The following is a 26,600-nucleotide window of genomic DNA, read 5'->3' as shown; positions in this document are numbered from 1 at the left end:
TTCATCCAACAATATGAGAACATTGTAAGGCAAGTGTGTTTTATCCATTGCCCTCAGTAATTTTACTGCTTCAACACTGAGTTTTGATAATATTCAGGAAATTACGTTTACATTAAACATGAGAAACTGTAGCAGTGATGATGCAACAAGCAGGATCATCCACAAATACCAGGCAGATTATTTGTGCTCTGAAATTAGAAACTCATTCTTTGAAAACATACAAATATGACATTCAAGTCAATGGTTCACCTGTATAACATCCTGTCTTCCTGAGCTGTCTATTTTTGACACACTGTAAATCAGAAGGTACATCTTTACCCGTCTTGTACTTTAAATAATAATACTATTTCCTGGCAATGGCTCATAATGTGACTAAGTGGTTTTTCAGGATTGATTTTCATTTCCCAATCCTGAGCAGCCCCTTGTGACAAACGTTTGTAATCGTGTTACTCACACTTGAGTGTTCAAATATCCAAGGGACAAGGGTTTTTCTTAGAAGTGTGACTCATTTCTCAGCTGCATCAACACGGATACACAATTCATCCGAGGCCACATGGAAACTCATTACTCTGCATTAGTCTCATTTGAAGACAACAGAAGGATTGCACAACTCAAACATTGTTCTTGTTTACTTTTGGATATTGTATAATCTTGAGCGGGTGGGATGCTATTTTTTTTTTTTTGTGAAGCTAAAAGGGAACCACCAACAAACTCTTCTCCATACACAAAACCCAGAGCTGGTTTATTTGGGCAGGGGGCACATGGAAGTCCTTGAAACTCTGGTTGCCATGTTTACTTTCCTTAGAAACTGTGGAGTGCTGGTGGACCTCCAAACAAGACACACAAAAATAAGATGCAGAGGGGAAAAACTGGGGGAGACTGAATGAAGAGACCATATGGTAAACGAGGCTGATGACAAAAACAAACCAGTGGGAGGATCGTTATGGAACGAGAAATGCACAAAGATGACTCCTACGAGGAAAAAGAGGTGCTGGGAGGTCAGACTAGTTCAATGTCAGCGAGAATGCTGGATAAAGAAAACTGTAGACTGTAGCTTTAGTGGTTGGTAACATGTTGAATGGCACCAATGAGTAAATGCCAAGCATTCCAGCTTCAAGGCCGGACGTTTCACCAAGAAACTTGCGAGCCAACAGTCATGGCCAAAGTGCTTATTACAGTATGCAGGCGGAAGGTCAGTAAGGTGTCCAATGCTACGCTGTGAGCCTTTGAATCCCCTTAACACCGGGGTTCCTTCACTTTTTTTGGCTTTAACCTCCAAAAATAAAACAATATCTTCTCGTGACCCCTTAGTTTGACCAGTTCCATAAAGGAGTTCCCTTTTCCTGCTAACAGGAATTACTGTGTAGTACTGCTTTTCAAGAAGTACTACCCTGAGCCTTCCACTTATCACTTACTGTATTCATATTAGTTTGTTGCACTTATTGTATTCGTATTAGTTTGTTTCTGCACTATACTTTTGCTCTGGTTTATGCTCTTAGATGTTTGTTAGATGCTTGTTTAAGAAAGGAGATGCACTTATGACTTCTGGTGACTAGTAGTTCTCTTGAATACCTATGTTGAATACACTTATTGTCTTACTTATAAGTCGCTTTGGATAAAAGCGTCTGCTAAATGACTGTAATGTAATGTAACAATGATGAATACTTTTACAAGCCTGAACTGGTTCAGATATTCACTATACCACCAGAAAAATCAGCTAAAGTGAGAATAAAATAGGAAATAACATTATTTCAAGTTAAGTAAAAAAACAATGTATTAATCTCTTGCCCTTTCAGATGTATCTTGGGTAGCTTCCAAATTACTTACCTTCGTTAGGAGCATTTAAAAAATGAAAATCTGCATCCATGAGCCATTAGATAAACTAGATCTCAAGGCTCCACCACTCAACTGTCTCAATATTGAGCTGTGGTGGTTGCTGCTTGGTTTATTACAGGGGTTAACGGTCATCTACTGTCTATTAAAATACACGAGTCCTACATTTGTCATAGAGCAGAAAGGCACAAGAGGTGTGACAAGGATGTATTGTTCTTCACATGCTTCGAAATAATCTAGCACTTTATCTAAAAGGCACATTAACATGCTCTTATTACAGAAAAGTAATATATTCCTGTTGCTCCTTGTTCTATGCCCTGGTGGATGCTGCAATACTGTTATTTCATTTATTGGCTTGTGTTGAAAAATGTGTACTATGGATTTTCAAGAAACCACTCAAAAGTCTTGAAAAGGCCTGTGGGGAGAAGGCTAACACACATACACACACACACACACCATCATCCCTATAGTTTGGCTGAAGGGACACTTGTGAGTATAGGTGGTCTATCGGTGGGTGTCCAAACATGTACTTTGCCCTTCAGACTGCGGGCCTGTAAAAAATAAATATATAAATATATATATATACACACACACACACACATCCCTTGTAGTTGCCTTCTGAATTTAACAAGGAAAGTACTACACTTGATTGTAAGTTTGAGGGCAAAGCCACATTTCAGTGGACGGCCGAGCTATAGAAAGGAGGGAATAAATAGTAAGGAATACTAAAGAGCAGAAAAACCTTACACAGCAAATTTTTCAATGATGGGTTCTGCTTCCCGTTAAAGCAAACAGAGTCGAGCTGAGCCACGGCCCTAAAGAGAGCAGCCAGCTAGACCACAGGAGGGGGAGATACAACATAGTACAAATACTACATATAGTATATCTTGACATGCAGGAACAAGAGACCAATTAGCAGCGTGTGGTAGACCAAGACTCATAGATCGTTTTGTTGTTTTGGTTTATTGTGCACATTGTTCTGTAGGCCAGTCCAGAGTGTAGAGCTGCAGCTGTTTTCAGTTTTTTTTTTTTACTGTATTATAAGAAAGCCAAGTCGTTTTCTGACTGCACTTCATTAGCAAACTGCTTTTTGCACAATCCTTTATTTGAACAATTAACAAAATAGAATGCTGGAGGCTTAAAATTAAAAGACGGTATAGATTTCTTTTTTTTCCCCGGTCATTATCCCAACAATTCCCAGAAGACAATAGTGTTAGGAGCACATACTGAAAAGAGAGACATTATTGAAGCATTTCACCAGCACATTTCCTGACCAGCCATGAGAGACTGAGATAAAACTGTACAACAGAAAGCTCAAGGTGTCCGTTTAAAGTCCCAACTCCCAAACATTCATCAAAAGGGGGAAAGAAAATATGCAAATCAACAATGTCACAATGTGTGCAGATATGACTACAAAGCCAGCAGCACAACTGAAATATCATTAAAATTAGAAGACGCACTGACGGTCTGAATGAAACGACTCGGTTTCCTGTGTGGAATGAGTCACGGACATGGCAACAAGACCCCAGATGGAGAAGGCAAAATAAGTTTAAAACACATATTGAAGGAAAAGCGCTAGGGCCTATATTAATGTTGTCCTTTGGTTTACTTGGGGAAGGTTTCTGACTTTGAAAACCAACAAGATAAAGTAAATTGAGACTATGCACCACATAATGATGTTACAGACTATTAGATAGTCTAGAAAATAATTTAATGTGAAATTAAGTCAATTTGGAAAATGTCAGATATTTCATTTCATATTGAAATCAGTCTTTGTTCTTACAACAAAGTACTGTAAGTGAAATACTTGTCCTGTCAAAATAGAGGATTTTTCTTTTGCACCATCTCTTCAATCTGAGGCAGCACAATGTGGGACATCCACCTTCTTAACTGTGTACCTTGTTTTATTAACTACCTGTGAGACAAAAAGGAGGACTTAAAATTAAAGTACACAAGCTTAAATCATTTAGAAATACTTGAGCTGATTATATTTTGAAAAGTGTTAATACTGAGATTCTGATACTGGTGGTTGGAATGAAATGGGTCTTGAACAGAGAAATTAATCAATTGTGAAAAGAGAAAATGACAAAAAGAAAATGGAAATAAATATCAAGCAAAGAACTAGTTCAATTTTATTCATCGTTGTGCTTTAGCCTGTGTAATTTCTTTTCAAACACCAATTCAAATGCAAGCATATTTTTTCTGAAAGGAGCGAGAGCATGGGGACATCCAATAAATGATGAATGACAAAAAAACAAAACTAACATCTTTTAGTAACTCAAACAAAAAATCATCACAATCAATGAATGATCCCAAAAAAAAAAAAAAGAAAAAAATCAATATCTTCAACAAAAGCAAACACTATCTCCTTTTGTGCACATGTCTGGGGTTTTTAATGCAGAGCTTAGCACAGATGTAGTCCCACTTCCCCTCGACACTCAGTTTGCCTCGACTAGGAGGAAAGGCTGAGCCACAAAAGAGTAAATACAGAGGTGTCAGGTACATTCCCCTAACTCTTCACAGACATTAGACTTGCTGTTGGTGCCTGATGAGGGGGGAGACTTGTACACTGAGTGGAAAAACATCACACATTGAACCTAAGGCAGCCCCCGCTTTCTGCTGAGATTGGGGGTAAGAGGGGTGGTGTGGCTCAAAACTACACTGATAAGCCACCTATACACAGGTGGAACCTTTAGACAAGAAAAGACAAAAAAAAAAAAAAAAAGAATGGATAGAGAAGGAAATGTACAAAGTAAACAAGGGCAGGTTTTGCAATGGACTCTGTCTTGATTGGTTTCCATCTCTCCAGTGCAATAACCGAGTCTAAAAACAAGTTCAGTCATTTAGAACCCAAACACGTTTTCAGTCAGTTAGATTTTATATTTTTTAGTTTTTTTTACATTTTAATCTAAATATTTGCAAAATATGCATTTGCCTGTCATATTGTAGTCATCAATCAGTTTATACTCTGTGCACAGAAGCATATTTGTTATTAAATTCTAAAGCGCATTAATATTTTTTATTTTTTTTTTTAGAGTCTTTCTAAATCTAAACCCTCAGAACATAACAAGGATCTCTCAGACAAGGAAGCTGTTCGGTTCTCAATGTACCACATATCTTTTTTTTTCCTGTTGTTGATGGCTCAAGTTGTACCTAGATTTAAAAGCATCGTAAAAGTGAGGAATTCGATGGAGGAGGAGTTTGTGTTGGTGGCAAAGAAGACGATCTGGCCTTGGGAGGAGAGACTCATGATAATGCTGGTGCTGGGCCTTTTCAATGCACGAGGGCAAATTCAAATAGGCTTCTGAACGGCTGCAAATTCATTAGGCCAACAGTCCTCCTTCACTAAAAGGCAAAACACTGATATTTCTAGGTCATTTCCTTAAAAAAGCTAATTCAAACAACAGAAATTACCCCGGCGGTCCACTTGCAGCCTGTGGTAGATAGTTCTTCCTGTGTGTGAGTCCACTGTTTGCTATCTGAGCCGAGCTGTGGGCTCAGTCAGAGGTGCGTCTCGGGTCCTAACCTGTAACCCCAACCCCACCTCTGTCAATTCAACAGTCCTTTCCTCGCTGCTTTAAAAGTTAAAACAAAAAATGGACAAAACAAAAAAAATTAGCAGTGGTGCACAGAGAAGAGAGCGCAGTCACAGGGAAATCTTTGTGAATGCAGCTTGTTTCTCTTCCTCCAAAAAAAAAAAAAAAAAAAAAAAAAAAAAAAAAAAAAGAGACAAGGAAAAGGGTGTTGGAAAAGCTGGTTCTCAGGAAAGCGGGGACAGGAGGGAAGAAGAAGGAAAATCTTGCAAGAGAACAAGTTGGGCAGTGTTCCTGTTCATTAGTTATATGTGTGTTTTTGTCATGTGTCCATGTACTGTCCTGTCAACGAGTGCATTTAGAGCATGTATGTTTTGTGTGGGTTTGTGAATATATTTGGGTATTCTTGCATGTGTGTGTGTTGGGATGTGTGTGAGTGTGTGTCTACAGCAGGTCGACGCGGCGGTAGTACAGCAGGTAGGCGGTGCGCTCTGCGGTCTGCTTCATCACCTGGTACTGGCTGATGACCTTCACTGTCTGGTCGTCAATGCGCAGCCAGCCGTTAAGACCAATGTGGAAGACATCCGTGGTGTAATGACCGCCTGTCGCACTGTTCCCATGGTGATAGACAACTGGTTAAGAGACAGATGGGAGGGGAAAAAAGACATGAGAGAAATGTGGGACATTTTATTTAAGCATTATTACTCATCCATTACTTCTGCAGTTCTATACTATGAGCGGTTTATCCTGAAAGTTTACCCTGAATGTGTGATGTAGCTTAAGTAATACATACTATCTCATACAACACATTCTTGTGTTTTAAGGGATAGTATAAATTAAAATTGTCTTTCCCAAATTGACACAAAGTTCAGAGTGATTTAGCAACATGCTGAAGCAAACCCGTTTTCTATGACTAGTAATAATATAATAATAATAACTTAGTGCTTTGACAGACCAGCCAGCAAGGCAGTGCATCAGAAACAAAATGAAATAACAAGTGACAATCAAATAAACAAATAAACAAACAAAATAAATAAAATAATAAAATAGTGAGAGTCATAGCACAGGTCTCTTCATACATGAAAACAATTGCTTACTAGGGTTTAGCTTATTTACTTCTAATGCTTTTACCATCTCAAGTTCGCATAAAATTTTGACTGATCTGATGATTAATAACAAATGGCTTTTACTCCAGCTGGATGAACCATTTCTTGGAAAACTTGGCAGAACAAAGACTTATCCCCAAAACCTTTTAATAATTGATTATGATCCCAAAGCATTTCCTGACGTCAAATGAAAGGACTGTCAAACAGATGTATTCGGGTTAAAGACATAAAGGGACAGTCACTCTTTAAAGGAGGCGGCTCATTATGAGGATCATACTTTTGGGATATTTTGGCTTGACATGTTTACATGATTTAAAAAAGTTAAAAAACTTGCATTTTCTCATACTACTAACATAGCTCCTAGACTTTCTATATATAAACAAAACAAAAAAATTCCCACAGTGGCAATATGTTAATACAAACTAAATAACATCACTTGCTGCAGATGTAACAATGTGACTGAAATTACATAAACAAAAGAACTCAAAAACACACCTGCAAAGAGCCTGTAAGTTCTTTGGCCTTTCACAACTTTGCTCCGCACTCCAGATGACAATAGATCTGAAAAAAAAAAGAAAGAAAAAGAAAACAGTTAGAAAAATCCACTTATTAGACCTGGAAGTTGTAAAGCCTTGCTTAAATTATTATTTTGTTGCACAATGTTCTGCTGCTGGCCAAGTGCAATTTACAACATCATAATATAATAGGGCAGATTTTCATTTCATTTAAAATCCAGTTGGGTTCTTAGAGGTGAAAAACCTTATTTGGTTCCCAAACTTCACTACAACAGATTCATTCTGAACATGATCCCTCCAAGAATGTATACAGCCAAGACAGTCTTTTTGCAACTAGATTTGATGAGTGCGTAATGTTTTCATGAGTCAGTCCGACAAGATAGATCATTCCTGTCCTTTTGAATATGAAAAACACCTCTTTTTCAGAGTGCAAATCATAACGACATCTGTTTTGCATTTGGCCAACTCATTGAGGTTAGAGTTCTTATGACTGGAAATTCATTTCTGTATACACGTTTTGTTAAATGCAATAGGGCTCTCATGATCAACTTAACATAAATATACAAAAAAAAAAATAATGTTAGTTTCAAACTATGATAATGACAACACAGTATAGTGATCCAACAGGTTATAGGTCTTTGGTCAGTGCAGGTAAATTGGATCATCAACTTCTGTATAATAAACACAGAGAACGGTTCATGACCTTCGTGTTTAACAGTGTAACGTGTGCACCAGGGGTCAAGTTAAATGCGCTCGGAGGAGTAGGGGTCCGTACCTTTGCTGATTTCAAGGTCAACGGGGTAATCAATGTTCTTGGTCAGTTTCTGGCAGCCTCCTGTCTTTTCAAAAATGAATCTCTTGAGATGGAGCACCAGTACAGGGGGCAGCTCTTCCAGAGTCACTCTCCGACTGATCTCGATCTACAAACCGAGACAGAAAGAAGAGAAAGACATGCTGTCAGAGAAGGTTATTTAAAAAGTTACATTTTCATTACATTACAGTCATTTAGCAGACGCTTTTACCAAAGCGACTTACAATAAGTGTATTCAACATAGGTATTCAAGAGAACTACTAGTCACCAGAAGTCATAAGTGCATCTCCTTTCTTAAACAAGCATCTAAAAGCATAAACCAGAGCAAAAGTATAGTGCAGAAGCAAATTACTATGAAAACAATAAGTGCAACAAACTAATACGAATACAATAAGTGCTACGAGGAAGGCTCAGGGTAGTACTTCTTGAAGAGGTGAGTTTTCAGCCTGCGCCGAAAGATGGGCAGCGACTCTGCTGTCCTGACGTCAGTGGGGAGTTCATTCCACCACTGTGGGGCCAGGACAGAAAAAAGCTGTGACCGGGTCGATCGGCCGCAGGGACCTCTGAGCAACGGGGCAACCAATTGCCCTGAGGCAGCAGAGCCAAGTGGTCGGGCGGGGGTGTAAGGGCTTGACCATTTTCCAAAAACTCACTAGAGTTTATTTTTAAGTGTAGACTTAAGAGAACAAAACAGAACAAGTCCAGAACAAGTACAAAACAAGTGGTGACATTTTGTTGGGAACACAACAGCTTGCTGGGACCTTCAAAATAGTGGCTAATGAATCATTTTGTTATGGGGCTTTTAAAAGCACGATAGACAAGATCTGGGCTGTACACCAAAGTTAACTGTCTCCAAACGGACAACAGAACAATAGGTTTATCTGCTACAAATACACAAAGATGCCCATCACACAGCTGTAGAGCAGATGCTCCCTGCACCAATAATGTTCACTCACTAAACAATGTTTTCTTCAATAGTTCTGAAGTCTTGTCAAATCTGATCCAGGGAAATAATTTAACATTTGTGAAAAAAATTCACAGCTTCAATTAAGATTTATACTTTTTACCAGGTGCAGCCAACAGTACTCTTCATCTATATGGTAAACCATCAGTACACACGCCAAGAACGGAAACATTTTTAAGGCGGTAATTTAAAATCAGAAGTCAAACACTTAACATTTCTGCACACCAAATACTAAAATATAATAACTCTGGGGGGGGGTAATAATAAATAAAAAATACTAGTATACAAAAATAGGGAGCATTTTAATACTTCCATTTTTTAAAAATAATTTAATAACATCCAATACTAATTAACTTAAATATAGCCTGAAGGTGTTATTTCTTCATACCTCCTGCTTGGTTTTGGAGGTGTAGCCCTGGACCGACTCTCGGGCCACCAAGGTCTCTAGAGCCTCCTGGACTGTGCGGATCTTCTCTGACTGGATGTCCAGCTGCAGGGTAAAGAAAGGCTGCAGAGTGGCCGACTCTTTAGAGTTTTGTTGATACACCACAGATCTGACGAAGAAGAAAAAACAAACCACCAGGTTAGATATAATAGGAATAAAAAAAATATTAATTTAATACCAAAATGATTTCCAAATTATTTCCATAACTTGCATTGCTCAATGTAAACACATTTTTGCTACAAATGTTGAATTTAACGACCCTTGAAGAAACACTTGTTATATTTATGCAAGACAAATTAATAAATTATCATCCGTAGCTCCCCGACATTAAACGGTCAACACTGGTTTTATCAAACGACCGGACCTTTATCAATAATTCTAAGCATATCCTGATTGCAACATCTGACCCTGAAGATCTGAAGGAAAAAAGTCGAAATCTAATATCCTGACTGCTCCTGATGGTCGAATGCTCCTGCTTAAAACACGACATCATTTTTTAAACTGTAACATTGATTCAGAAACCAAATACAAGGGTTATAATGACCTAGCTCAGTGGGCGTACACACCGCACTCTGTAAACATACACTCCTGTATTACATGTTTCTCTGGTTGAAACCATTTCTGAGAAAATAATCCTTTAAGGCACTGCGCCGCCAGTGTAGACCAGGACTATGCCAGACCAGAACCTCATAGAACGTATTATTTAGGGAGACTACACACGCACAGGTTCTTTCCAGTTTGTCTGAAAGTTAAGACCTTTGTTTGTGAATGTGTGCCCTACGTCTCGCTGTCCAGACTTCTGACCATGATCAGCCCACAGTGGCGGTTATTCTGAAGGACTGTGGTGTAGCGAGACAAAAGCTGGAGCTGGCTGGTGATAGACCGATTTGTGATGTCACCTTTAACAGGTCAAAAAAACTTTAGTCAAAAGGTCTGTAACACGCACCGGGTGCACAGATGAAGATAACAATTATGTCCCGAGGTTTGAGTATTAACCGGGAACAGAAGCCATAAACAGAAAGACGATAAAACATTTGTGGACAAGGAAAAAGAAAAGCCATTTCTACATTGCGTTGTTAGCGGATACTGTTCGGTCATTAACATCGTGATATAGATTCATCCTTTCATCTACTGCATTAACAAACACTGCAACAGGAAATACAAAGAAGCCCATTGAAATGTTTATATTGTCAAATTTGAAAAGGTGTGTAGCGATTAAAAATCAAATCATTCCTGAATCACGAGAAGTACATTTTCATATCAGAAAACAAATGTTCCTCCTTCTATTCTTGCCTCTTGTGACAACAGCACAAGAGGCGGTCTGAATAAAAGTGAAAACTTGCTGTACCACGCCTAGGAAGGGAGACTGTCATTTATTAACACAGCTCCCATGGTAACGTGGACATCATTTTACACAGCCGATTTATAAATAACGTATCTAACATCTTAAGACCATACAAATAGAGCATTAGTTTGTTCTTTCCCCCTGAACTTACAAAGCACTTACTTGAGAATAATGAATTAAAGCAAATTACTGGCAGGCTGATTTCTGATTCGAGGTTACACTGCAACGACCCAAGATATTAACCGATCCATTTCTCATTTGGGAATGTATGCAGTTCTATCAATCATAACACATTTATCACGCCAGTGCTGGATTGTTGGTGAAAAAGTGGAGGGTTTTGCTCGTCGAACAATTTTTGAACTGTTTTGATATTAACCGTACATCAAATCTTACTACTAGGTGTCTCTAGACTCAGCAGCCGCTCCCAGTGGAACATAAAAAGACTGTTTACACGTTAGCTCGTCTATGTTTCTTGGCTCGTCTCTTTTGTCTGCTTCAGACCAAAATCATTGCCATACTGGCAGTTATAAATTGAATCGTCTTTTGCCATAAAACATAGGAATTTTCTAGTAAACAAACAATGTGTTCCTTGCACATCTTCCCACTTCTATAAGAAATTGGATCTCCTTCATTTCTCGACTCAGCAGTAAAGTATGCGCGGTCTGTCAGCCACTAGTGTCTCTGTTAGTCAGTTTATAAACAAACAATTGATGTTAATCATGTTGTCATATTTTATGTTAGTTCCTGGTAATTGTTGCTTGAGGTTGCAGTGAGAAAAAGGGTAAGGAGGAACGCTCCAGAGGAAAAAGAGGGAGAGAGTTAAAGGAGAAATAATAAAGTGTTTTGGCTCATGTTAAACTGGATGCTCAGTGTGCTTTTATTCTTTTCTTAGAAAACCCAGGTTTGAAGAGCTGGTTACAATACTAAAGCTATACAAGTGTTTTTTTATTTTATCTTAATTGGCCAGATCTTCTCATCATATCAAACGCTGCTTCAGCCTGGTTGCATAAATTCTAAAACTGTTATTGAACATATCATGATGTAAGTTGATTTTTAGAACAAAGCCTTGAAGTGCTTCTCTTATAAGCGAAAGGTACTGCATACCGATACTAGCAACTGTACTGCAAAAATACAAGTTGAATACAGAACCGTGGAGCGCTTTGTGAATTAAGAGAGCGAAATTTAAACATTCCTCTAGTTCATCGGACACATCAGAGTGTCTTCCTAAACACAGGGCTCATTATTTCCACTTCACATAAAAATGTCTTTTTGAAACACATCTTCAGAGCGATCTGTCAACGTACCTGATGTGCCCACCAAATATGTCAGTGATGGGTGTGCGGACAAAGTCAGCTTGGCGAGTGATGGAAGTCTTATTTCTGGGGCCAACTTGCTCCCACTCATCCTCACTACCTTCTTCCTCCTTATCTGCAACATCTTCCTCCACACCTGGCTGAGACTCTGGCCCGTTGGGTGTGGGAGGTTCTGGTAAAAAAAACATGAAAGGAAAAACACTTTAGAGTTCAAAACAAGCAGAGTTTACTTTATTTTACCAACTTCAAGGCCACCTTCAGGCAAGTAAAATTAACTCCTCCCTTGAATTGCCTGTCAGTTTAAAAGTTGCACGAAACTCAATAGAACTTCAACTGAAATGATGACTAGGTGAAAAATCGGTCATTTAAACTCTTTATTAAAGCTGAATTTTGGATTTTTGTGGTGGGGTGCATATTTAATGTTATCTTTGTCATGTCACACCTGTTCAGTTGCAGTGGCCTCTTTATCGTTTCAATAAATAACACATTGGTGTTCATAATACCAAGCTGGTTGTAATATTTCTATTTTTTATTTCATTGAAAACCAACAGGTAGCACACAAAACTTCCCAAACTTAATAGATGCTCGATCTACTTTGTTGTGGTTTGATCATAAAGTACTATAATTCATCTTTAACTTGACATGAACAATTAAATTCAATCAAACAAAATCTGTAATAATCTTATTTTGCTTGTGATATGGAAGTGGTAAGAGATGCTTACTCTCTTCCTGAGGCGAGATTAGTTTTTTCAAAGCCAGCATCTCCTCATGCAGTCCGTTTAGGGTGAAGCCAAGATACTCCTCCGCATCCTCTTGTCGACCCTGCGAGTGGAGCACCAGGAAATCAGCACCAATTAAAACACTCTACTCAGAATGCTTACTGTCAAATAAAACACTGGTGATGCATGAATGTGCAAACAGACGGACATTCATTTAGTCAAACAGACAGGGAAGCCTGTTTTACAAGTGAGACCGGATGAGCGTAAGCCTCATTAAATATCAGAAGGAAAACATCTCATTCAGTGTTTATGTCATTTCATTCATTCTAACTGAATCAGAATTGACTCAGCATGTTAACACATGAACTGCATTTATTCAGGTACATATGTCAAAAACAAACGAAACAAGGACATTCCCTTCAAAGACTGTATGTTCCACAGGAGGCGTATTCAAAGAATGTGATCATTGAAAAACACCTTGACGCATAACTTTGCAGTAAATATGGATTTGATCCAGAGGCAGCACAGTTTACCTTCTCAGAAAGACTTGACTTGATGAGAGTGAGGAGTCTGTAAATGTAGGTTGGTTCAAAAGGAACGCCAGGCCTAATGTCTTTCATGGACTTATCACCAACAGCTGTGGACACAATTACAAAATCATCAACACCAGCGAGGCAGACGGAAAATGATACCAAATGTCTTTGAAATTGATGGATTACGTCGTACCTTGCTGTTTGGCTTTTGATGGCACAGGCATGTTGTTGAACTCATTCACCAGCCTAACACTGTCAGACACACAGAAACGACGGTGGTGTCATTGAGCAACACATATTTTAGCAATTTTATATTAGCTTGCAGAAATGCTACTTACAAGTTGTCCATCATTGGTGTGGATGTACACGGCCTCTGTGTTTCATTATGCAGAGGAATGGACTTCAACATGTGAAACATGGGGGGGCACGCAATCAGGGCCTGTAGGGTCTGAGTGGTCAGAGTCAGGGAGGACAGCGTGTAGGAGAAGTTATGAGAAGCTGCTGGAATATTTCTATTTTGATACCAATTGATTAATAAATTCTGATTTGATAAAACCACGGGTGTTGTGCAGTTGTACAATTTAGATTTTCAGCTTTCAGAGGACATTTCCACGCAAAGCTGATTCTCAAATCTCAGTGTCACCAAAGATAAGCGCGATTTCACAATGGCACCTTCATTTAAAAACACATACCAGCTTGCCAAGGACGTGCCACCATTTTTCCTCCGTGCCATTTGGCTTAACACCAAAATAGGAGCTAGTTATATTACCAACAGCCAAACGTATACATGTATAACCACGGAGTAGAGGGGTTGAGAAAAAAAAAATGAGTTGCAAGTGCAGCAGAAAGCAGAGTGAAAGGATACAGCGTTGATATAGCACCAGTTTCCCTTGTTGATCAGTCCTCTCGGCTGCAAAGACACTGGTTTATGTATCAACTTCACATTCTCAATAAGTTCTGGGGATTCAAACAGACACAGTGTTCTTAAACAGGTAGCCCTGAACAACTCCAACAAACCAAGATAACCCATCTACATAATTATTGGTGTCATTAATACAGTGATAGTGGTTAATATTATAGCAGATTATTCCTAAATTAAATATTATATATATATATATATATAGATAACATTTTCACATAACAAATGTTTCTTCTTCTATTCATGCCTCTTGTGACAACAGCACAAGAGACTGTCTGAATAAGAGCAAGAATTTTCTTTACCACGCCTAGGAAGGGAGACTGTCATTCAGTTACACAGCTCCCATGGTAACGTGGACATAGTTTACCACAAGTACATAAATAATGCATCTAATGACATATACATTTATGACAATGATCATTAGTATGTACAAACATGTGCATCTCTAACACCATTTCTTTAGAAAATGTATGTAGCCTAACACACAACACTGGAGCAGATCAAATACTGATAAATGAACACATTCAAATAAAAGCTGTTTTAAAGCACAGTATTCAAAACAGTGGGGGAAACTTCCATTTGACTGTCTATAGTGTCACTATGTTGAACCCTTCTCCCCCAGAAAGAAACATTAAGAGTCTAAAAGGCTCAATGTCACCCAGTGCTTCTTTTAAATAAATAGAATTCCAGCAGTCTTAAAAAACTTGGAGTTGACGGATTGTAAATTTCCCCGCTGCGGGACTAATAAAGGATTATCTTATTTTAGGGCTGTCAAGATAATAAAAAAAAAAATCATGTTTGGCAGATAAAAAAAAAGAGCAATAAGGTTTCTGGTTCATAAGCATGTATGGATAAAATGTCAATCTCAAAAGGGATCCGTTACAGTGAAAAAATGACACCCAATAAGGGCTGGCCACCTTGGAAGAGAGACAATGTGATGAAAATGTGCACTTTTAACTTAACAGGATCAAGCTCTAAGTAGAATGAGAACAAAGTGGAAATTGTGTAGACAGACACAACTGAGGTTCTCTGGTCAATTACCATAACTTTCTGAGAAAACAAACCACAAAACGTTCTAAGTTTCTAAACAAAGATCTCAAATATTGCAGTGCTTTTAAGATACACAAAGCTCCATTGAAAGGGACACACAAACAAAAACAGTTCAGATTGAAGTGGCATAGCAAAATACTTGGTGTCTTGTATCAATTTGGAAGTACTTAAATAAATGAAACAAAGATCTCAAATCACACTTAACTATGCTTGTCTGTATGTTCACGCCAACTGATCTTTCTCCACATGAAACCACAATTGTTCGGCTTCAGTATATTATCTAACTTGACCTGATCAGATGTTTCAAGAAATCCCTTTCTCCTCTTTTGGCTGAAATTATACCGTTTCACTTGAATTAATGTTACTTTTTCTGTGTGCCATTATGTGTTGTGTTTGCTCTGTTTGACTTAAACATCCGAATGGACAAATTCTATTTAAATTGCATCTCAACGGAAAAGTTTGGCTATTCATGAATCCAGTGACCCTCGCATCATTGGTATATAAACTGAACCCTGAAATAATGGTCCAATACCCACTTGTAACCAAAACTTGAAATCTACTTTGAAAACATACTGCATTTCTCCTCTTTAAATATTACACTTAAGGAGACACATATTTTTCATGTCCAAAGGAAGATGCCTCCACAAGATAATAAAGGAATTCTTAGAAGATCTGAAAATCCAAATGTGCTAATGCTTTATGTGGAGAATATTCCAGTGTTCAAAAGCTTGAGCCTCACAAGGCTTGCCTGTAATAGTGCTGGTTGACAAGATAAAGTGGGTTACACAAAATGTGACAATGACCCAATATTTGAAGCTATTCTGGATGTAGCACCACCATCTAGTGTTCATTTCCTGAACTTCTATAAACAAGTGCAACATCTCACATACATTTCCCTTTGGCAAGGAGTTTTGGAGCAATTTAAGCAGGCTAAACTTAATATTGAATTATAGATGTAGGACAATCAACAACAGAAGTTTGGTCACTTACCATGTCTACTATCTTTAAAACAAACACTACAATGGTCTCAACATTGCCATCAGGTGGAGAGGGAGAGAATTAAGCAGCAATGCACTCACAGCTCAAACATTAAATTGGTACGCTGGTCTGTTTCTTTTAAAGAACTACAATACATCTTCATATAATACCTGCAAGTTTAGGGGCCATAGGATCCTCTGAAACGTGGACAGGGCCGTCTTTGACTTCCCCAACTTTCTCAGGCTGCTCTGGCGTAGCGAGGGATGGAGACACAACTTCCACAACATTCTTTACCTCCACAAAGGCCTGAGGGCCCCCAGGCAGAGGCTTGGAGTTGTGGAAGAGGCTAGCCCAAGATTTGGGGGGGTTGGCAGCAGGTGCAGCTGGAATCACAGGCGAGTGGACCTGCTCTGTTACTACCGACTGGGCAGCAGAGTCTGGGGAGACCTGCTGAGCCTGCTCCCCACTCTCACAGTCTTCTTTGTGTTCATCTGCACTGACAGCAGTATCAGGCTCTGCTAAGCCATTGGCCACCCCACTGTCTGCTAACTCCCTTACCTCCAGTTCAGTAGTTGTAATGGAAGTGGCGACAGAGGGCGTGGCCACAGCAGCTGAAGGAGGAAGAGGGGATTTTGAGCGGGGGCTGTATGGAGTATCTGAAAGTTCGGGGCTCTGTGGAGCCAAATGATCTGGCTGCTGATCTGCAGTCCTCGGTCCCTCTGTCATCCCTCTGCTTTGAGAGGAGGATGAAGAGGAGGAAGTTGCATTGTTGCCATCTGATAAAGAGGCAGCTCCACTTGTTAAGTCCAAAGAAGAGTCATCAGGGCTATCACAAGTCCTCTGATTGGCAGTGGCTGTAGGGGCAAACTCGGCTGCTGCAACAGCAGCTGTTGATGTTGCCATGGAGACAGGTCCGGGGGTGGAAAGTTCAGCCCCCGACAATGCCTTGACGTCCACATCTTCAGCACTGTGGTGTGGGCCACCGATTGCATGTCCGTTCACCAGTGCTGTCAAAGGCGTCCCATCTGCTGCACTGCTGCTGTTGTTGCCAGTTAACGGGTCCAGGTAGTTGTAATACCCCGGCGGTCGCTTTTTCTTTTTCTTCCTCTCTCGCTGTCCCAGGCTGCCGGGGAGTCCGTCCATGTCTTGGCAGGCCTGATGATTGTCCAGGGCCGAGGCCTCCGAGTCAGGGCCATCCAACGAGTCGTAGTTGGTTCCATCAGGGACATCAGCTGCTGGAGGAGCTGTCTGTTGGGCCTTCTGGGCCGACTGGCAGCCCAGGATGAACTCTGGAGCCTGGGGGTTGAGGGTGCTCGACACCTTGAACAAAGGATCGTTCAACCCAACAGGCTTGGAATCCATCACCTCGTCAACACCAAACTCAATGCGCTGATAGTCTTCTGCTGCAGATAACATTTCAATCAATTAGAAACACAATGTGTTGTTATCAAATACAGCCTTAATATAAAAACACTGTTTTAATTCACTCGCTGCTGAGGAGTGCGTTATAAGTCCTTATTTCTAAACAACTAAGTCATCACCCAAAAGGGGTCGTGGGAGGATCAGACATACCAATAAAAATAAACAAATCATACTGGACCCATTTTTAGCCCCAACAACTATTGTTGTGTCTATTCTCAACTACACCACATTCCTTCTGGGCTTCTGCTGATCCAGGAACATTGCTAACATAAGAAGTGGGGTGATTATACATGTACACTCAAGCAGAGGGAGAAATATACTCAGTGTATGTGTCCTGGATAATTAGCCCTGATGTTATTAGCATTTCTGTTTGAACTATTTCAATAAAGTTTTTGATGTAAGACGAATCACATATTCATAAAATGTGATTTTTATTACCAATTCTGATTTATTAATCCCCAAGACTTTTCCAGTCCAGTTCTCGCAGGTTTAAATATTTTCAACAGCATTTTTAAACATGATATCAGGGTGACAATAACATATTTTCTGATTTAAGATCTCAAATAACACTCAAATGTCATCCGTAAAAGAACCATACATATGGTTTAAATGAACCATATACTCCATACAGTGTATGTTTTATGATAGATACTTCTGGTCAACATATATGATAAGACATTTTCCCCAAATTAAGTAAAATGTATTACTTGGGAAAACTGAAGTTATTTAAATTTAATCCATTTATAAATGTCGTCAGTTCTGTTTTCATGCACTGAAATGAAGTTGAAAATAATAATGAACGTGACTTTAAAGGAAATCACATAAATGATGTCCATTAATATATGCTTAATTTCTTTAAAATGTAGCACTTTTTATATTACCATTTTAGTGTCTCAAACTCCTTAAAATGTAGGACAACAATGTACACAAACAAATGTATGTTATCATCAGAAAACTGTAAATTGTTAAGTTAAAAGGTGTTGCATTGCAGCTCAAATAGTTAATTATTATGCAGAGGCGCAAAGTGAAAAAAGGGTGAACACACAGGAAACATTAGTAAGTGCAAATCAGAAAAATCATCCAAGTGGCTTTCATAATGTCACGGCTGACTGGTCACCCAAACCGTAAACCCTGATGTTCTGCAGGGGTTAACAAGGTATGGAAACAGCTGTTACTTTCTCTAGTGAGATTAGAAGATCTTCTGTTAGTGTTACTTAAATCACACTTCAAGTCTGTAAAATGCACTCAGAAATAAAAACCATAGCAACACAAGGCTAAATATATACACACATGTTAGCGATCACATTAAACCATCACTATGCCCTTAGTAAATAAGTTGTGATTGTTAAATCATATGAAAGTTCAATCGGATTTTAATTCATCTTGGAGCCCTGCAGTGGTGAAAATGCATTAAATGCAAGAGAAGATAAGATACTTAATAGGATCTTGAGCATGCAAAGCTCTACAGATTATACCAACAGGCAAGAGAAAGAATACAGGCGCAAAGTTTAGAAAGCCACCAGTTTTTGAAACCTGGATTTTGAGTTTTACAGCAAACGTACAACAGCTAGTCAAGCCACAGGGTTTCAGACTCCTCAACTCACCGCAAACCTGCAGTCCCATTGACTCCATAATATAAGGTACAGCAGGAGTGCAGTAAGTTCCTAAATAATCAATACAAATCAAGGTAAGGCAATTGTCATGTGCAAACGGGTATCAAAGACAGGTGGCTGCTCTTACATTTTTTATTTGGGGGCTCAAAATTTGATAAATAAAAATGACTCATTCTTTAAGTAATACAATATCTAATGGGATATGTAATCCATTCTAAAAAATACATGATTTATGTATAAATAGATTCAAAGTATATGATGATGAATATATAAAAAGCAGCTCCCTGCCAGGCAAGTCAGGTCCATTCAGCCTGGGCTTCTATCTTACATTTTTTTAAGACCTGCTTTGAAAAACAGTGAAGTCACTAAGAGCATTAGAATAGCCTTTTGATGCTAATAAAACTTCAAAGAGAAAAATAAATTATCTAGCAATCAAGTGTATACAAAAATTTACATACCAGAAGACTGACTGACGCAAGGGACTTTGTCATTGAACGGAGGAAGCTGTGTGGAGGCAAAAAAAAGTTAGAAGTTAAAAAAATTAAAATTAAAATCTAAAAATGACATGGAGCATTACAAAACAACATTGTCGCTTAACGGTGGTACCTTTTTAATAACATGTTTTGGCGAACCTAGAACCTTAGTTCCAACGTAGTATATTAGGATTAGTATTTCTCAAATTTTGAATTATATTCCCCATGAACCATGTTGCTTCCTGTCAAAGGAGATCCCACTGGCCATGAGAGGTAACCACATATTCTTGTAAAGGTCAAACATTATGGACACCAACGTAATATTGATTTATCAATGTAAAAACAAATATAATCCAGCTCCTTACCTCGACATAACATCGTGGAGTCACAAAAAACTGATTGATCTCATCAGGGCTGAATTCCCCGAAGATGTACTGTGGGAAGGAATCAATATAACCATTAGTTTAAACGAAGGGAAATGCTGTAAACATACATGTCCAACATATTTTTGCTGTGATCTTGAAACTGTATTAAATACCATATAATGAGTCACAAAACTTGAGCTCATTCATCAATATAAAAAGGAAAGAACAATTTGAGGCAAAAGACAAATAACATACACAGTGAAGGACAGGGCCTTCCACGTCATAACGAACTGATTCAAAGGCCATCGCCTCTTGATATCTAGGTACAAGGCTGTTACAAAAGTCAGTCATCACCCAGACCAGACTGCAATGCTGGCTTGCGCAAAGGTAAGGCACAACATGAAGTGCTGAGTCATGCAGTGTGATACATAAAACATTTACACAAAAAGCTAAAATTTGATTTCTTGTATGTTTACGACAGAATAAAACTTACAAATGCCTTTTGGACGACAGACTTTTGACCTACATGCCTGTGATTTTAAAAACTAGGCTACATGAATCCAGACAGAGAGAGTCCCTGTTAATGAGTTCTCCTTATGTCAGCTGGAAATCTGGAGCATTAAACTGTCAATAATTAAATGATCAATTAATCACTTAAGACAACAGCATTGGTGACCGACCGCTTGCACACTGAACACTGCAGCGTTTCTCAACACTTTGAGATATCCTTTTAGTTACACCACAAACAAAACATTACCAAACTATTATTTTCTTCAGGAGTACTATATTTTGTTTGTTATTGTGTAAACCACATTCCATTTATGTGGGGATAACCTGCTTTCTGACTATAATTAACTTCAACCCAGTTACACGGCAGTATACAATCTTAAAAATGACTTTGAAATTTTAACTTAAGCTTAACCATAAAGTTCTAGGAGCACCTTTACCAATGTGTACGTATGTGTATCAAGAAAAAACTATTAATTGGCAAAGAGAGATAGGTGACCTGCATGCACGTAGTGATGTCATAAGAAAAGATACTTTGGTAACAAGTGGAGCCGACAGTACTCGTTTTTCTACAGTACAACAGGCAACGGGGATCAGGGCCTGAGACTAGCTTCGTTCCGGGGACGATAGAAAATGTCCCTGCTAATGCCACATTGTGAACAACAAATCCATGTGAGCCAAGCAGGACTAAATAACAGCGCTAACAGCTAAGGTCCAGAGATTACATTGGGTTGCACTAAGGTGTGCTCAAGCTCTTTTTGTTAAAAAATTGTATTGAGGTAAAAGGTAAATTATAAAGTTATCATGATGTGTTCAAATGTAATCTTGTAAAATTTAGTTTTTGGCAAATTGTAAATGGGCTGTCCTTTTATAGCGCTTTTCTAGTCCTACGACCACTCAAAGCGCTTTAAAACTACATGTCATCATTCACCCATTCATACACTGATGGCAGGGGCTACCGTGCAAGGTGCCACCTGTCCATCCAATCATTCATACACCACTGGAACAGCCTTCGTTGCAATATGGGGTTAAGTGTCTTGCCCGAGGACACATCGACATGGACCAGCAGAGCCGGGGATCGAACTCCCGATCCTCTGATTGAAGGACGACCCTGCTCTACCACTGAGCCACATTCGTCCAGCTTCCAGCACGCCCCAACGTAAGCAGTACCTCCCCCGTTGAGAAACACTAGTGTAGCCAAATTTGCTTAAGTTAAATATGTACAGTCTAGAGTAGGCTAAGTAAGGGCTAGTCAGCTGGGACTGGAAAATGAACACCACTCCCAAAAAATATTATATATTCTTATTTTGATTCGATTTTAGTCTGTAAAAAATATTATATATTCTTATTTTGATTTGCGGCTATCCGTGGCATATACGCACCATTTACCCGCTGCAGCCAAATTAATTGGTTATGATGGAAGCGTAAAGTCACAGCAGCCGCTCTGTTAGCAGTCACCATACTTTCCTTGATCAATGTTTCCTGGGCGTCATACCTTCACGGGAAACATCGCACAGTGCCACCTAAGTGTCCCCATGTGCCAACCACAAAACGGTGAAATGAACTCACTAGCCATGCCGTTAATCCTCAGTGCAATCAACAGTGGGACATGAAAGGGGAGGCACACAGAAAAGAAAGTGCAGCTCAAGCATATGTAACTCTTTGCAAACGAGGCCCCACGCGAGGGCCCACATTGCTGAAATGGCACTTCAAGCGCCAACAGCCAGCCATAATCCAACGGCCACAGGATTGCTAATACAATCACAACAGAAAGAATGTCCCTTTCTGCAGGCGTGCCACACGTACCACACTAAGCTTCCCTTGCTGATCGTTTGGACTGAGGATTACAACAAATTAGCCATCTGTATGATTTCAACAGTTTAGCGACGACACCACACTTGACAGGGCTTGAGACAGATACAAGCATAACAAAGTGCAAGGCTGGAATAGTATGAGAATATGATATTCATAATAAGCTTTTCTACAGCTTAAGGACCTTTAGTGATACTTTGTCTCACAAGTTTCAAGCGCAACGAGTCCGGGTCAAAATCATCAGTCAAATAGAAACACCTAAAACTGACCCAAAGAACACAAGGAAGGTCACATCTGGTATCTGCAAGACATACCACAATGCAAAAACATAAATGTTTTATCCCAATTCAGCAATATTCTACATGACACTTGATGCACAAAGCACCAAACTTTTGATATACATCCCAACCACCCGGGTGGTTTTTAAAAATAAACCAGTATTAGAAATTTTGATTTAGAAGTGGTCGGACTACACAATATACGAACCACTCCTTTTCTAGTAAAACCCGATCACAAAACCCCCGCTCAAATGAAATAAAACAAATAACGTTGCTAAATATTCTTATCTCCACTGTGTTGGTTCTATTAAATTTGTAAGCAGAGTTCAATGGACAACATGACTTAGCATGAAAGTGCTGCAGCGCCACTACAAATAAGGTCAGACTACTTGTCAATGAATCTCCTGAGCATGCCTGTGCTGCATATTGGTGCGATATAGTAATAGGGTGACATAGGATGCAAAGCATTAAATAGAGAGGAGTGCAACAGTGGGAGAAAGGAATCCTTGTCATTTATATTGCTTGGAGACAGGTGCTATTAGACAAAGGCAACTGCTCAGCAATTCAACAATGTGGTAACACCATAATTTTTTTTTTTTGATATTTTAGCAATAGGCCATAAAATTACCATTTAATCTGAATCGATAAAGATTATTTTGAACATTCTGATACCTGCTAGGCTTGAGTGATGGTGTTGGAATTACAATTTCAACCCACCAACCCCTGAGATCTATTAGCATTTTAACATACAAGTTAAACTAACTGGGTGTACTGTTTTTTCCACTAAGTATATTTTTGGTTATGGTGTTTTGGACAGTTCATCAGACAAAACAAGACATTTGAAGACCTTGGACTCTGGGACTTGAAGCTGTTTTCAGACATCTTATAGACCAATCAATTATTTGAGAAATGAATCGGTAAACTAACGTTAGTTGCAGCCCTTATTTTGTGTATTGCAAGATCTTTATATGCAAAAGTCAGTGGAATGCTAGCATTTATCATCTTAGCATGCTACTGATGTTCAGTGTAATAAAGAAAGGTCCCCTGAATGCAATGTATGGTATCTTTATGTGTTTTAAACTATTTTTGGAAAATAACCCATTTTTGAAGCATAAGTTAAAACATGTTGTGGCTACACAGGCAACAAATGCCTTCCTCTATAGTGGTTCACCACAAATTAAAGACAAATGTTTCAGAACTACTTTAAATCCTCATAACCAAAGCAAACAAATAATTGTACTCATGCTTAAGTGTAAAAGTGACATTAACGCGCCGGTTTTATAAGAAAAGCTTTGATTTCTATTGTATTAAAATCCTGCATTGCCTTCTTCAATGTCAGGAGATAGGGTGTCTTAGTGAATTACTGCAACTCTGTAAGACTTTATTGAAACTAATCTCACTGATTTTATGTAACAAACTATTTCCTAAAAAGGCAGATCAGCTATATAAATTATAATACATTATACACAAAATATAATAACAGTGATGTTAGCATACTACTTTTAGGAAGCATCTTTGAAAGGATAAATTAAACATTAGCAGAATGTTGCTGTGCACTGTTCTTTGTTTTTAAATGCAGAACCAGATTTATTTATTTAACCATTTCTAAAAATGACCTGTTTTGCAAAGTTTATACTCATGAGGGCGATGCCATTTTACTGCTGGTGTGTCTTGAACTGCCTGGGATTATACAACTGCACCACCTGTCTGTCAACTTCTCGTTTGTTTTAATTTGGCTGGCTTGGTATTGGTTCACTGTTACAGCGAAGTGGATTTTTGATTTTTTTTTTTAAACTTTGTCAGTTTTTTCATTTGTCAGACAATGTGACAGCAACACTTTCACAGAGTATTTAACACAGTCATCAAATTTTTTTTTTTTTTAGATAACACTGAAAAAAAATGGTTGCCAAATGGGGCCACGAGAACAAATAGAATAGTTGACAGGGGTCCAAATCTGGTCGCCTAAGAGATATCGGTCAACTGTTAATGTAGAGTCCCGTCTGCCTATACTTAATTTAATCAATTTACAAACAAGCAAAAAAGCATTATATGCCATTTATACAACATGTGGCAATACATTCCACATGGTGGGATAACTCAGTATCACTGGGTTCATTTATGATGAGGCGAGCTGACAGCTGTGTTTGAATGAAGCAGAAACAGGTCTGAAGCCTGAAGCTTCCACTTTGCTGAGCAGTGAGCCAATAGAAAGCCTCAACGCTGAGACCAGGAAGGTCCTCGTGAAAGCATGGAAAACCAAATCTTCAGCGAGGTTTCCCTTTCTATGGTGGCTGGTTGTATTCCGGTTCCTGCCAGTCAGACATGAAGCAGGTGAAGCATGTGTCCCCATCCAAGTTAATTTTAGTTTTTATTTCTTTTTTTTTTAAATTATGTGCATCCCCCCACCACCACCCCACACACACAAGTTAAACTTTAATTCAGTAAATTATAATAAACTCCAGCCCTGGCATGTGTGCATGCTTAGCTCCAGCACAGAGCGGGCCTTCCCCCCGTCGCAGCCAACGTCTCGTCTCCTGCCTTCAGAAATGTCACCAAAACGTGCCAAGCGCTCTGCCATCTAAGGCAGGCGCATACTGGCGGGGTAACGGCGCACTGGGGCAGCTAGAGAGCTTCCTCCTGCCTTTTAATTGCCTCCGTATCAAATCAACCCTCGCTATCAACGAGGGCCCCCACACTGTCGCATTGAGCTAACCAGCTAGCGGGCAGCCTGCAGAGTGGGAGCGCACCGTCTGCTAGCATGGCTAACAGCTTCACGTGAGCAGCGAGACGTTGCTATACTGGCCCCGCGACTGCTTAGCAACGAAAAAAAAGAAAAGAAGAACGGTGCACAAGAACACAAGAACGTTCTATCGCGTCCAAACTGCTCCAAAGCAGAACGTGCAGTTACTAGCCGTTAGGAGGAGGGGGTGGGGGGGGGGAGTGTGCGCTCGCGAGAGGCCCCGTCGCAGCAGTGAGCAGGTGGGCCAGGCGGCCAGGCAGACACGCAGCAGATTTTAAGCGTCGCTCCGGCTCCGCGATATAAACCATGGCACCGGGGAGACACCACGCGGGAGGGTCACCGACATTAGCGCGAGCACGCGTCCGCGTCGTTCTGCCGAGCCGCGGCTGTCACGTCCTTTGAAGACGCGCTCCGCTTTGAATGGAGGGGCCGCGGCCTGTTAGCTGCCATGCTGGTGTTTCAATGGGGCTTAGAGGAGGGGGGGGGCATTAGCAAGCACTTTTCACTGCTTACGTTTTCAATGACACGCGCGACTAGCCGGATATTTCAAATAACACCGGGCACCGGGCCAGCTCGCGGCCACAGTTAAAGGCACTATTTTAGGGCAGAAGGTGGTCCGGCGGAGGGGCGGTCGCGAGGCTATAAATAACGTTGTTATGCAGGCTAACGCTAGCCTGCTGCTAGCTGCTCTACCTGGTTGCTGTAAGAAGCCATGCTCCCGGTGAGGCTCGTCTCTGCTCCGCTCACTGGACCGAAACTCTCTCCGGGAAGGTGGTGCAGGTTTGTGAACGACCGTTACAGAAGGCGTCCTACTTCGACATCATTGTCATTTCCACAACGGTGTCCTGGCAGTGGTAGGTCTGGATCCATGTACTGCATCAGCACTTCATGCTGCTCGCCTTGCCGTCACCGCCATTTCTGTCTCGCCTCTTCCTCGCTTGCTAGCCAACCCAGCGCGCGGTCGCTTGTAGTGGCAGCGTGAGCGCGAGGAGCAGCAACAAGCCCTTCCGGTGGGGGCTCGCTCCCGGACTTCACAATAAAGGTCTTCAAGTGAAAGGACGGATGATCCCCTGCAGTGACATCTTGTGAGCCTGTGACCTCTGTGCTGCACCTGGATAAAAACACATATCAGAGCTTTCATACAGTTATTATCACCTGCTATACTAGTGTTTCTGTCTGTACGTATAATATGTCAGTTATTGTGGATTATTTATAATACTTGTTTTTTATACTTGTGGTGCATCTGGAGCAACACATATCAGAACTTTCATACAGTTATTATCATTACATTACATTACATTACAGTCATTTAGCAGACGCTTTTAT

The 26,600-nt window shown here is 39.8% G+C and overlaps 1 protein-coding gene across 2 annotated transcripts; it reads right to left on the bottom strand.

The window, feature by feature from the left end:
• Positions 1 to 2,917: 2,917 nt before the first annotated feature.
• usp10 (ubiquitin specific peptidase 10) lies at positions 2,918 to 26,326 on the bottom strand. Of its 2 annotated transcripts, none has more exons than XM_054613991.1 (15): positions 25,968 to 26,326; positions 19,938 to 20,006; positions 19,558 to 19,603; positions 19,091 to 19,150; positions 16,235 to 17,467; positions 13,983 to 14,074; positions 13,456 to 13,565; positions 13,311 to 13,369; positions 13,118 to 13,221; positions 12,588 to 12,687; positions 11,857 to 12,037; positions 9,151 to 9,316; positions 7,763 to 7,907; positions 6,968 to 7,033; positions 2,918 to 5,998 (listed from the first exon to the last, which is right to left on the bottom strand). In XM_054613991.1, exons 1-15 carry the CDS (start codon positions 25,986 to 25,988, stop codon positions 5,811 to 5,813), a joined length of 2,640 nt encoding a protein of 879 aa, XP_054469966.1. In that variant the 5' UTR covers positions 25,989 to 26,326; the 3' UTR covers positions 2,918 to 5,810. The 2 variants fall into 2 exon arrangements, with proteins under 2 accessions (XP_054469966.1, XP_054469974.1); XM_054613999.1 differs by having other exon boundaries at positions 16,235 to 17,464.
• Between the last annotated feature and the right edge of the window lie 274 nt (positions 26,327 to 26,600).

Source organism: Anoplopoma fimbria, chromosome 2 (assembly GCF_027596085.1).
Source record: "Anoplopoma fimbria isolate UVic2021 breed Golden Eagle Sablefish chromosome 2, Afim_UVic_2022, whole genome shotgun sequence".
Taxonomy (NCBI): domain Eukaryota; kingdom Metazoa; phylum Chordata; class Actinopteri; order Perciformes; family Anoplopomatidae; genus Anoplopoma; species Anoplopoma fimbria.
This window is presented reverse-complemented; position numbering and strand designations above follow the sequence as displayed.